A 13,627-nucleotide genomic window follows, 5' to 3' on the forward strand; every position below is an offset into this window, starting at 1 on the left:
CATTTTTTTCCAAGGATACTTAAAAGGGGGAAAACCCAGGACCTGGGTACGTTTCTAAATTATGGGACATAATTTATAATAAAAGATATAACTTTTCTCTGTTTTCTGAGTGTTGCATATTGAAGCCAAATTATGACTATGCCTATGTTCGTCTTCTGTGCTCATTTTTCTTGCTTCTTTACGGAATGTCAGCACCTAATTATTTTTCTGTTGAATTAAATACTTTAAGTCTAATATCACTTAGTTAACAACCTTCTTAACTTTGTGTTTTCCAGGGATATCAGTATGAACAACATTACTCAATTACCAGAAGATGCGTTTAAGAACTTCCCTTTTCTGGAGGAGCTGTAAGTATTACTCTGAGAGATGTTTTTTTGTCTGGTTTCTTTTTTCCCCTGTTCTCTTTGGAAGCTCTTAGAACAGAGATAGTTTAATGTTTTCTGTTAGGGGACGTTCAATTAGCTTAGTTTCGGGGGCTTGTGCAGAGGAAATCGTGTTTTTTGGGGGGAAACAAACTAGATTGTTATTTTTTTCAGTGAGGAAGATTGGCCCTGAGCTAACGTTTGTTGCCAATCCTCCTCTTTTTGCTTGAGGAAGATTGTCCCTGAGCTAACATCTGTGCCAATCTTCCTCTATTTTGTATGTGAAATGCCGCCACAGCATAGCTTGATGAGCAGTGTGTAGGTCTACACCTGGGATCCGAACCCATGAACCCCAGGCTGCAGAAGTGGAGCATGCAAACTTAACCACTGTGCCACCGGGCCAGCGCCCAAACTTGATTTTTCAAGCAATGTAGTTGCTGAAGTTATTTTTGAAAGCCAAAACTAAAAATGCTACTTCTATAGGACATTTTTGCTACAATTATTATACCCATGAAAGCTGCAGTGACACAAGTTAATGACAGTGTTATCTGGAAATCACAAGGCTGCTGTGTAATTACCATTGTTGACAGAGGAGCTGCTGTATGGGTAACACAACCATAAAAAATAATAGAAGGCATTTTAGGGTCATGGTGCAGTTTATAGACAATATTGTTCAAGGGAGCAGAAAACCAAGTGTGGGTCCCCTTGGACATGTGTGGGTGGCCTTTGGGGACGGGGTGAAGGCGTGGAACATTGGGTCTCTCAGAACACCTTGAACTTTAAGAATGTTTCTGGACTTGTCACTTGCATCTCACATTTCCAGTGTAACAGTTTATGTTGTGAGAAATTTCTTTCCACCTATTTTGACCTCCATTTTGTTTGCTTAAAATCTGACTTGAATCAGGTTAAATACAGGCTTTTAATGGCCAAGCAAATGGATTATGTAATACGTGGGGGTAAGAAGGTGACAGTTCGATATTAAGAACATTGAGGAGTTACAGCCCTGAAGGAATCTAAATTCGCGGTACCCGGCGTGTTCTGCAGCCCGCTGCTGAGCAGACCCAAGTCCCCGAGTGTCTGCTGTCCCAGGGCACAGGGGGCCCAGGAATCAGGTATAAACCATGCAGGTTGTGCTTCCTGCTTCTGACAAGAGCTTTGGAATAGCAGTGAAGGATTTAATAAAGTTTAGGAGAAATTTTTCTTCCCACACTACTTAGTTGAACACAGTGTTCCCACAGTCAAGTTCAATGGAGATTATTTGCCACTTCCAAGCTTGTGAACTGGGTCAGGTTACTTAACCTCCCTCTGCTCAGTGTCTTTGTCTATGAGGTGCAGATAACCACGGTCCCTCCCTCGTAGTGTTCTCGTGAAGACAGAATGAATTAACAGATGTTAAATGCGTAGGACGGTGCGTGAGACACGGTGAGCGTTATGTAAATGCTAGCTAGTATTTATTTTACTATTTTAAAAGTACGTAAGAAAAAAAGGCAGTAGAATATATATCAAATGTTACATTTGGGTAAAAGGATTAAATGTATGTTTTATTTTTGCCATTTTTTTTCTTTAGTGAACATTAATTATTTTGTAATAAATGGTTGTGCATTTTTAATTAAAATTTTAAGTAGAGTTAAAAAGGAGTGAATTATGTATTTGAAGCACCCACTCCCCACTCCACCTAATCAAGCTTTAGGATGCTTTACCTATTTTTTTTTTTTTTTTAATTTCACATATAGTTTTTAGGATTAGTCTCCCTTGGCAGAAGTAATGGTACAATGAAAGGACATTAACAAGTGGTTGTTCAGCTGTTGTGTAACCACTGTGGGGTGTGTGATGCACCAGGTAGAAACCGGGACGCTCTCCTGGCTCCGGGTGGGGCTGCTGTGTGCAGACCACCTTTGTCGATGCCCTTGATTGCCGGCTCCACTCTGAGGGATTTTGCAGTGAGCGCTGCGTGTGGAGTCAAACCTGGTTAATCTGAAGTTCGAGTCTTGGATTTCTTTAAGTCTCAAATGACCAAGCGTATGTCAAGCTCGTGAAATCTGTCCACCGAGACTTTTATTTGGAACCCAGTTCGGTATGACTGCTAGTTCTTTGTAGTCGTGTTCTCTCCATATCCTGCTGTTGCAGTGATGGAGCCCATCACACGAAGTCACTACGCCTTCTCCAGCTATTGTGTGGGGTTTAAAAATGAATTCAGGTAGGAGAGCTGATGCTTAATTTTAAAGAATACTTCAGAGTAGTCTTTAATACTCTGGCAATACTTCAGGCATTCAAAGGAATTTTTCTTCCCCTGTTAATATAGCATGGTAAAAAGCCTGTGTTTTTTCTTTATAAAACATTGTACTTGGTTTTGACATTTTAAAATGATGCTGCCATGGCTATTGTAATATTTTATAAACGATGTAACCGTTGGTCCAGAAATCATCTGGAAGTCATTTAAGAGGGGTTGCGAGGCTGCAGTGCGCCGAGTAGAAATGAATGATTTACCGAGAGTTTTTCCCATGATACTTAATGAGGTGCGCTTTACAGGATGTGACCGGTTGGCCAAATTTTATATGATAACCCAGAATGCTTGGAGTATCGGGTGGAACCACTTCCCATCAATATATAAGAAGTGTTTAGAGATATTTACACGTTCACTTCTGCTTTCACCAAACACCAGAGCCTGCTCTAAGCCAGGTCCTGTGGTCGGTACCAGGGATACAGAGACAAGTGAGTATGGTCTTTGACCTTAGAGTCGACAGTCTGTCCAGAGCTGTGCTGTGGACAGTATCATAGCCACTAGCCACACAGGTGGCTGTTTAATTTCAGATTTAAAATAGTTAAAATCAAATAAAATTTAAAATCCAGTTCCTTAATTGAACTAGCCATCTTTCAAGAACCCAGTAGCCACCTGTGACTAGTGGCTGTTGTATTGGACAGCACAGGTATGGAACATTCCCAACAGTGCAGAAAGTTCAGTTGGACAACACTGGTCTAGAGGAAGATGTGGAACTGACACTTGGGACAGCATGGGGAAGACTGTCATAAAAGTGTGTGCAGGGTCTGTGAGGCGTAACGCAGCACAGTTATTGGAGACTAGGATTTGGGAAAGGCTTCCTACAGTAGGTTCTGCTGAGTCTTGAAGGACACACAGGAATTAGCCAGATGAGGATGGGGAGTAAGGGTGCTCCAGGAAGAGCCTTATGGCATGTGCAAAGGCACAGTGGTAGACATTTCAGATACGTTAGAACCCGTGAAGTGGTTAGTTATGCCTATTGAAATATGGAGAAAAAGATAGAGAAATGTCAGACGATGAGGCCACATCAGGAAGGGACTTTTTAAGCTGAGGAGTTTAGACTTTATCCTGAAGGAGCGGAATAGGATATGAGGGTGAGTAATGGGAATGAGACAGATTTCTGCTGGGAATGACTGGATGCCGTTCACTGAGACTGGGAACCCAGGGAGCCGATCTGTTTGGGGCACGAACAGTTCACTTTTATAAAGACAGTGGTGGTGGATAGTATGCATATAGAGCTTTACAATGTGTACAAGTCCACTCTTGTAACTCTGAGGTGAAGCAGTTTTACAAAAGCAGAAGCCGAGCTGAAGAGGTTAAGTGCCTCTTTCAGGTCCACGGGCCCAGTTTGCAGTTTTTCGGGACTTGAAGTGGGATCTCCAGAGCCCTCTTCCTCCTGAGGCCCTGTGAACCGTGGGTGTGGGTGTGTTCTCAGGGAAACAGTTCATCCGACCTTCCAGTGAAATGTGCTTTACCTGCTATCGTTGCCAGTTGCTTCTTTTCACCTTCAGCCTGCTTTTGAAAGTTTTATAGTTCATAAACGGCACAACCCCCTGATTCCCACCACCTCCCCAGGAAAACAAAAACATAAGTTTCTGGCCCTGAATTCAATACATACAAGGTCTGAAATCTTGGGACAGTCTCTTGATTTTTGCACCTCGGTTTCCTACCCTTTAAAATGTGGCTTCTCACAGTAGTAGTGTGAAGGGAAAATAGGATACTTTTTGTAAAAGTGCTTTGTGACCACAAAGTGCTGTGTCCATGTGAGTAGGGTAAGTTTCACTAATCCTCTTAAACATTGCAGTCTTTCTTTTTCTTAAAGTATTTGGGGGAGAGATTGTTTTGCTTGGGGATGGGAGTGGGAGTGGGAGCGGGCCAGTATAGGTTTCTGTTGGCGATGTAAAAGGAAAGCCAGGATTCTTGGAGAACATTCATTTAGCATCGAGAAGACCTGTTGTCTGCTGTGACGCTGTCATGACTTATTTTTGGCTCTCCTGGAGACCTGTCGGCTTTGGTAGCCATGTGGGGAATGGCTGAAATGTGGAGTTGTGAAATTGGTTTAATTAGAAACAGCAGAGGGACTATCCAACCACTTTTCCACAGGCGACCTCTGAAAACTCCCTGGATGTTACTTTGAGATTAGATGTCGCAACAACGGTGAAGCCATCGCCGGCTCTGGCACTCGGACAGTTATTGTTTAACACACGCCGCGAGACCAGCATCCTTCCATTTGTTTCAAAATGTGCTTTGACTTTGGAACTCGTCACAATGCCAAAGTGAAACGTGGCTCTCTGAGTACTAATTCAAGGTCACTCATCCTTTTTTTCATCTGTAGGACAGACGGTTAATTCTAAATGATGGCATTACTTTATGAAAGAGGACTAGTAAATAATTTGAACAGGGAGATTTCAAATCAAATACAAGCAAAGTGGGTCAAAACTAAATAGTTTTAAATAGTTTAATTTCTCCAATACTTATATATAAAACAGTATATATATATATATATATACACACACACACACGCACACACGTATATAACGTTTCAGACTTACAAAATGTTGTAAGCATAAAGAATTTTCACACATACTATTCACTCAGATTTCCCAAACGTTAACATTGTCTCTTTCTCTCCACACACATGCACAATATAAGATGTAAAATATATGTACATTTTTTTCTGAACCACTTGCGAGTAAGTTACAGTCATAATGTCTCTTTACCTCTAAATATTGCATTGTTTTATTCCAAAAATACAAAGATATTGGCTTGAATAACTGTGGTACAGATTTCAAACTCAGAAAACTAGTGTTGATAAATGTTATCATCTAATCTGTAATTCTTATTAAAATTTAACAGCTGTTCCACTGATATTCTTTATAGAAAAAGAATCAAATTTCTGGTTCAGGATGCAGTCTAGAACCACAAGCTGCATCTGGTTGCTTTGTGTTGATAATGTGTTTTAAATTTTTAAAAACTATTTTTTTGTGGTCTCTGAGTTAATGCATGTAATTAAAATTGGTCAAGCTTGGAAAAGGGAAATTATTTTAGGGTACAGTGGAAGTAATAATGGCAGCCCACATTTATCTACAGTGTATTACATACTGAAAACGTCACACACACCACCTGACTTACTGCTCACAGGCCCTATCCCTGTGAGGTAGACAGGACTTACCATCACCCCAGCTTAGAGACGAGGACCTGGAGGCCGTAGAGAGGCAAAAAACTCGGTGTGGTCATGTAGTAAATAGCAGAGCCAGGGTTTGAATCCGTGTTGATCTGATTCAAGTCTTTCCTCTCAATTTCAAAGCTATGATATTGCTTGGAGAGGCAGGGGATTGGAAGGAAGCTGGAGAGGCCATCCACTCGCTATCACCTACAACTCTCCGTGTGTCCACAGCTGACCGCCAGAGGTGGTTGGCTGCCCAGCCTTTCCCTTAGTAAGTTCATTGAACAAAAATTTATTTATAAGGAGTTCTTCCTAGAATGAAGTTACCTTGCCTAGCCATACCATTTTATATTTTATATTTTATATTTTCAAGGCCCGGTAGCAGATGAGTGGCTTGTCCAAAATACCACAGCGAGTATGTAACTGAGCCAGAATTAGACCTACAGCGTGCAGTGCCATTTCCACTGTATATTTCCACTGTCAGCTTGCGTATCTCTCGGGTGGATAAGTAGTCTCCAGTAGTCTTACTAGGCTGTTTAGAGCTATGGAAAATAGCTGACTCTTGTTCTCCTCTAATACTTACAAGGAATTTCCTTTGCTTCCAAACTAAAGTTTGACTCACTTAACATTTACTCCCTTGTTGAAGCCTTCTCAGATAAGCTCTATCAACTGCAGTAATTTCCCAGAAAAAGTAAGAGAGTTCCTCAGTTGCTCTGATGATATTTGACAGTTACAAATATTTATTCTTGGGAGCACTCTCTTGTTCCATTTTGTGGTGCTCTAGTAGAATGACTTGGTAGCAGAGGTCCCCGCCCTGGCTGTTGGGAAGGACACAGTGAGCTCACGGGAGTATTGCTTGTCTGATTCATCCCATTTCCTACATGTCATTTGCGGAACTCAGGTTAGGGAGTAAGTGTGAAGAGAGAAATGAGAAGGGACCTTGTGCTCATTGGACCTACTGTGTACCGGATGGGCCCTCGTAGAACAAACATTATTTTGTTTTATCTCATAAAACTCTGTGAGCTATCTTTATTCCCATTTTTCTGATGAGGAGGCTGAGTTTTTCCTCAGAGAGGTTATGTAATTTTCCCAGTGTCATACAGCTTGTTATAATGGACCTGGTTTCAATCCCGGGTCTGACTATGCCCCTGTAGATGTAGAGAGGATGAGAAAAGACTTATTAGACAATTCATTAATTCAACAGACTTTTGTTAGGTAAAGCACTATGTTCAGTGTTGAATTAAATGGGATTCTTGCCTTCAAGAGAGACGAATGGTACCAGAGTTAATGGGAGTTCAAAGGAGAAGAGAAATAACTTCTAGCAAGATGACCTCATCAAAGAGTAGAGTTGGCATTTCTGGAGAGCCTTGAGGGATGTGGAAAAAGAAGAAAAGATGTGGCGACAGACTGGAGTGATGTGGTGTCTGGTTTGGTTGTAGTGCTGAACTCCTGAAAGCAACTTAAGGGAGAGAAACCTAGAAAGGAGTTTGGGGCCAGATTGAGGGCCTTTCTTGGCAGGCTGATGAGGAGTTTCAACTTTTGAGTGGCTTTTGAAGTTTTTTGAGCTAGGAGATGACTTGATCAGATCTGACCTTCAGTTGTCATAATCTCATAGCAGAGGGTAGGATGTTTGGAATTGAGGGTGTGCAGGGAGACGAAGAAGACGCTAATGGCAATAGTCCAGGAAAGAATTATGAGAATCTGAACTACAGCAGATGAAAGGCACTGAGAAGGAGGGAACCTATGCAAAAAGTGTCATGGCAATAGAATCAAGAGGATGTCTCAGCTGGGATCATAGAGGGTGTCATCGATAACAGTTAATTTTAAGATTACCAGGAGTCTAGTGGTGCTTTGACAATTTAAAGACAATATGGAAAGAGAAGTTGTTTCAGAAGAGAAGATATTACATGTAATTTTGAATATCAGTATTGGATGTAGGTGAGATATGGATAGGGACATCTGGAAATACAGGTGTGGAGTCAAGAGTAGAAATTCATGGGTGTAGATTTTGGAGTCTTGTATTTTGAGGTGATTACTGGAAAATTTGATTGAAAGCACTTGCCAAGGGAGAGAGAGTAGAAGGAAAGGGAAGGAGGCCAAAGACAACTCCTTGGGAAACCCTAGAATCAGGGTGTGGGAAGAAGCCCAGGGGCCGGAGCCCAGAGCTAGGGCAGAGGTGGCCCCTGGAGCCGTGGGAGGAGAGGTTTCTCACAAGAAGTGAAGGATCAACATTGACATGCTGATGAAAGGGGCCCGTGGCCAGATACTGAGGAAAGGCCTTGGATTTAAGTTTTGTTAAGAATCATTTCAGTAAGGTTGTGAGATTGACTTTGGGGTGAAGAAGTTCATCAGGAAGCAGGCATTTGGGGACTGACAGTAAGAGGTTTCTGATGTTTGGAGCATAGATAAAGCTTGGAATGTGTATTGTATTTGACAGGAGTCCACAGGGTTTAAGAGACAGAAACCCAGCTGAGGCACAATAGAGGATTTATTGTCTCGTGTAGAACTAGAAAATCCAGAACTAGAAACTCCAGAGGTGGAGTTGGCTTCATAGGGTCCTGGATCTCAGAGTTTAAGAGTTATGAGAGTTTTCTCATGCTTCCATTTCTTAGCTTCGATTGTTTCTGCTTTTGTATTTTGACTTCATTCTTTCCTGTTGCAAATTGCCTGTCTCCATATAATGGGAAGTATAACCTTCGGTAGCCCCAAGGACATCTTTACATCTTGAGATCCAAAATGAATATCCAAAGTTTTCCTCTCTGCTTTATCAGAAAACCCCGAGGAGGACTCTGGTTGGCCCCACTTGCCTCATGTGCCTGTCCTTGAACCAGTCACTCTGTTGAGTGTGGTATGGTCCAGTCTGGGTCATGGACTCATCCCCCAGGACCACTTGGAGTGGAGAAGAAGTCCCCTAGTGGAGGCAGAAGGGGGAATGCCTGGGAGAAAGAAACCTAATTATCACAGCTCAGGAGAATCTAGTGACTAGACACACTGTGGGAAATGTTTATTGAATTGGGTCGATCTGAAATGAACATGGGGTTGCTGAAGAATAGCAAGGTCCCGGTTAAAGCCTAGGTAATATAAATTTATAGTAGAACCAGTGGGCTCTTTAACTCTGTCCCATAGTGCTTAGCAGCCTAGAAGTGAAGGTGATGAAAGATGGGATGTACTCAGCATTGGAGTTTCTAAGTCAGGATTTCATAGGGGACTCAGGGAAGTTAAGCAGAACTAACAACTCGTTGTTAAAGTGGAGGTTTAAGTGGGAGAAGTTAAGCGGGAGAACTAAGGGGAAGTGGAGCAGGAGAACTAACCAAGTCATTGTTTGACTTGGGAGTCAGAATGTGGAGAGGCAAATGGAACCACAGTGTTCTGGCTCATTTATTTATTTCATCAAAGCTAATTACTTGTTCTTTGACTAAAAATAGTAGTGACTACAAGTAAATGAAAATTTATTTGATTTTCTGCTAGCGTGATTGAATTTTCTAGCAAGGAAATAGGCTAAGACATTTCTTTCATGTATTGTCCACTGTAAGTCAAACCCTGCTTATTTAACTCAGTCTTGTATGCTTTAGGTAAATCTGAACCTTTAACTCAGATTTGTTCCTTATTTTCCCCTGTTCACTCCCTGTTAGTTTGGACTATATGTATACATCAAAGCTAGAAATATTTGTGTCACAGACACACTTGGCTATTTAAGAAAATGATCATAAAATTAATGAATACTCAATTTTTAAAATCTGGATGCATAGAAAGATAAGGAGAAGAGAGGAAAAATAATCACCCATTATCTCACCACTGAACTATAACCGTGGGTAATATTTGGTTGTATATCCTTCCAGACTTTTCTGAGTATGTTTGCAGTTTCTTTTTTAAAATGGGATTATACTAGATATTTATACTATATTTATCATTTGGCATATTGTAATGTTTCCATATTAATAGATCTAATTTTTGCCATAATTTAATGAATACATAGTTTTTCATCATTTGGATACACATTTTATGTAACCAATTTCATACTGATCAAGTATTGGTTTACTCTGTGTTGTTGTCATAAACGGCAATTTTAGAAATATGCTTATCTTACCTATCTTTCTGTATTTAATGTGCTATATTTGTGGTGCTTTTACCATAGTTTGATGTGCAGTTTTTCTAAAGCCTCTTATCGGAATTAAATTTGACTGTATGTAACAGAACTCAAAATAACAGTGGCTGAAACACACAAGGCTTACACACACACACACACAGAGCTAGTATGGTCACACACACACACACACACACACACACAGAGCTATTACGGTGCATCACAAAGTCAGCAGGGAAGTAGGAGCTGATGCTCTGCTCTGCAGCTCTGTGCATCACTACCATATCAAGATCACAAAATAACCGTCTGTTGGAGCTGCAGCTGTCGTGACCCAGTTCTCAGCAGCAGGAAGGATGAAAGAGGAAAGAAAGAGGGGGGTATTTTCCAGTAGCCAGCTTCAAGAAGCGCTCTTGGGTATACCACACTGTACTTCTGCATGCATCTCATTAGCTAGAACTTCATCACATGGGCACGCTTAACAGCGGGATGCTGGGAAATACGACCATTGAGAGTGGGCATATTGTTATCTGTACTAAAGTCAGTGTTCTGTTATTAGGTAGGAAGAAAGGAATGGTTATTGGTTAAGATACTTTTGGCTGCAGTAACAAAACTCAATTCAGAGTAGCTTAAATAGTAAGGAAATGTATTATCCTGCGTAGCCAGAGAAAAACCATTACAAGGTGGTAGAGCTCTTCCAGTGTTGGTTAGTAGAGTTGTCAGGCCACCTGAAGAACTCAGGTTTTCTCCATCTTCCTCGTCTGCCCTCCCCAGTAAGGGCAGCACCATGACTGCAGTCCCTCCTCGTGGTAGATTCAGACACGATGGCATCCAGAAAGAGAAGAGGTCATCCTTGTTAGTGTGTCCACATTTAGGAAGAAGCTACCTTTCCCCAGAAGACTTCCTGTGGCCAGAGCTAAACCAGTTGCTGAGTGGGATCAGCACGACTGGTTAAGACCAGTCGGAAGCTACTCGTGGAGCGGAGTCATGTGAAGGAGGCGACATTTGAACAAACCTAGGCTCTGCCAGGAAGATGTAAATGAGTGTTTGGTAGGCAACCAACAATGTCTGCCATGGGTCCTCTCTATTCTGTTCACATCTTTCCCATTTTATACAGTCCATTTTGAGCCTTTCTGTCCTAGGAAGCCTCCCCTGGTTTTCCTTTTCCGAGTCTCCCTCGTGCTCTCTCTGCTCCTCACCGCTTAGTGCTGGACTGAGCGCCTAGTTACCTTGTGCTCTAGGTGTGTCAGTGTGTACTTGTCTCTTCAGCTCCACTGGCTTTTTCTCTAGGGGCAGGGCCTATTGTCCCACTTCTCCTGTATGACCTTTGGTGACAGTAACCACATTTTTTAATTTGAAATTGAGGGAAGGACTGAGACAAAGGATTTCTTCTTATTTTGAATTTATTGATGTAAGAAATCTTGTCAGCCTGTATAAAAACTAAATTCCATTGAAGCTTTGTGTTTAATGAATATCTTTATTTGAAAGAAGTGAAATGAGAAATGTCTTGGGAAAACTCAGTATTTACTTTGTCATACCTGTGGTGCTTGCCCTGTAGTAGAAGGGCAATATTTGAGGTGGATGATAGCTGTAAATTTTTTTTAAAGCTGTAACATATTTCCTCATGTGGGTGGATATTGCCTGTGTTTATTGCCAGAGAATAAATGACTAGGGTGTCAGGATAACTTTACTCAGGAAATGTAACTATTGCCAGGGTTTTTATTGATTTACCTCTACAATAAAGTCTTCTATGGGTTACTGTAAGAGGAAGTGGGAGATACAGAGGCCAGTTGGGTGCAGGTGGAATTTAAGCTTCTTTGGTAGACTAAAGCTCTTTTAGTATATAGAAGAGTTCTAGATGGCCTGTAGACAGAGTTTTAGCAGGGACAGGCTAAGCATTATTGCTTCAGTTTTTGTGCTTGTAAACAGAATATGTATAATGATATATATATGAAAAATTTCTTAGATATAAATAAAATAATTTTCCACTTCTCTGTGAAGGAAGACTGCTTTAAAACCCTTGGGAATTTCCATAATAAGGGTTCTTAATATGTATATGTTCATAAAACGTATTCAATTTGACATATACTTAGATAAAAGTTATATGAAGATGTAAAACTCTTCCCTGGTATGTGAAGAAATAGGGTGAGTAAAACATTGTTAGTTGACACAGGACTCTCTGATGTACTGTATGGGATGAGGTTGAGTTCACTTCGATAGGAAGAATGTCCTGGGGATCGTAAAGGATGCTGTTTGGTTATTAGCCCTCTGTGTTCACTAAGAAAATAACCATATCTTTTGGTCGTCTTAAAGTCTTTCATAGAAAATAACACAAAACAACATTGTTCTGTTTCTAGGATTACATTATTTTATTTTATTTGCCTTCTTTTATTTCTAGGACTTAACGTCATTGACTGCTGTAGGACCTTGGGCAAGGCGTGCAGGGAACCGAGGCTTACTTTCCTCATCTATGTAAAAAAAAAAAAAAAAAAAAAAAGGAGGGGCCATGGTGATAAGGAGCCTGCTTGACCCACCACCCAAGCTTGTTTTAAAGGCTGATGTAGTAGGATACTGAAAATGAAAAGTACTACACAAATGTTCGATTTGGTTAATATGTATTGATACCAAATATCCCTAAATGGGAACCAGTACACCTCTTGAGGTCTTTATTTTTCGGAGCACATAGTAGGGCCTTAACGTATAAGTAAATATATGGTTAAGGACTTACCATTAGAGTATGAATTACAATGTTTTTTGCTTTCACTTTGAGAGGGTTGACCAAATTTTGGATCTGGCTGATTTCAAATTATATTTAATAAGAGAATGTCAGTCACCTCCTGTTAGATGCTTTCCTGTGGCCGTACTTGCCCAGTTGAGTTTTGGATGGAAATGCCTTCTCTAAAGACAGTGTCCCGGCTGCTGGTTGTGTCTGTTGTACTTTGCACATAGCATGACACAATGCCGATCCACCCCCTTGAGGGAATTTAATGGCATTGAGGAGAGGCAGCCTGGATGTGTTTGTGTACAATCTGTGGTAGTCTGTGTGTGTGCCTTCAAATGAAGATCTGTTGGGTGGGAGATGTAGAAAGGAATGGTGAGGAAGGAGAGAAGACATTGCTGAGGGGCAGATCAACGTGGCTCGGAAGGGAAGGTGGCGTCAGAGTCCTTCTCTGTCAGGACTTGACAGTGGCACAGTGCCCGGCCATCTGTTAACCACTCTCAAAACGAAGGTAGGCATGTGGATGATTGGGAGGCTGAGGCCACTCTTTTCTGGCTGTGTCACCTCTCCCCAACCTCTCCCTAATGTGACGTGGGAAAGCCCTGAGTACAGCCCTCCACTGTCCCTGTGCAAGCAGCCCCGGCTGGGCACTACGGCACAGTTGCTTTGCCCCCTCTGTTGCGCCACCCCTGCCTCACATGACAGCTGCTGGAAGCGACAGAACCCTCATCTGCCCTCCCCCAGCCCGGCACATATGTCTAGTCAGTGTGTGCACTGTAGTCCTTACTCCACTGATTCTTGGCCAGAATTCCAGCCAAACGGCCACAGTGCAATTTCTTTAATTGACTAGAAGAAACCTAAATCCAGGCATTTCTCACAGAAATAACACCAATCAGCTTATTCTCTGTTTCACACTTGCCTCTCTTGTTTCTTTAAATGGCTTCCCAAGTGAAGAAATCCAGTCTAATTCAGCACATTTCATGAAGGTCTGACTCCTCCAGCATAGACTACCTTCTGAAAT

The 13,627-nt window shown here is 41.5% G+C and overlaps 1 protein-coding gene across 1 annotated transcript in view; it reads left to right on the forward strand.

The window, feature by feature from the left end:
- LGR4 (leucine rich repeat containing G protein-coupled receptor 4) overlaps positions 1–13,627 on the forward strand; it is a 97,134-nt gene that overhangs the window by 51,728 nt on the left and 31,779 nt on the right. Inside the window, exon 2 of the mRNA XM_014783659.2 lies at positions 276–347. Coding sequence (XP_014639145.2) covers positions 276–347 — 72 coding nt within the window. The remainder of the gene's footprint in view (positions 1–275; positions 348–13,627) is intronic.

The sequence above is a fragment of the Ceratotherium simum genome, chromosome 7 (genome assembly GCF_057802395.1).
Source record: "Ceratotherium simum simum isolate JZ-2026a chromosome 7, ASM5780239v1, whole genome shotgun sequence".
Classification (NCBI taxonomy): domain Eukaryota; kingdom Metazoa; phylum Chordata; class Mammalia; order Perissodactyla; family Rhinocerotidae; genus Ceratotherium; species Ceratotherium simum.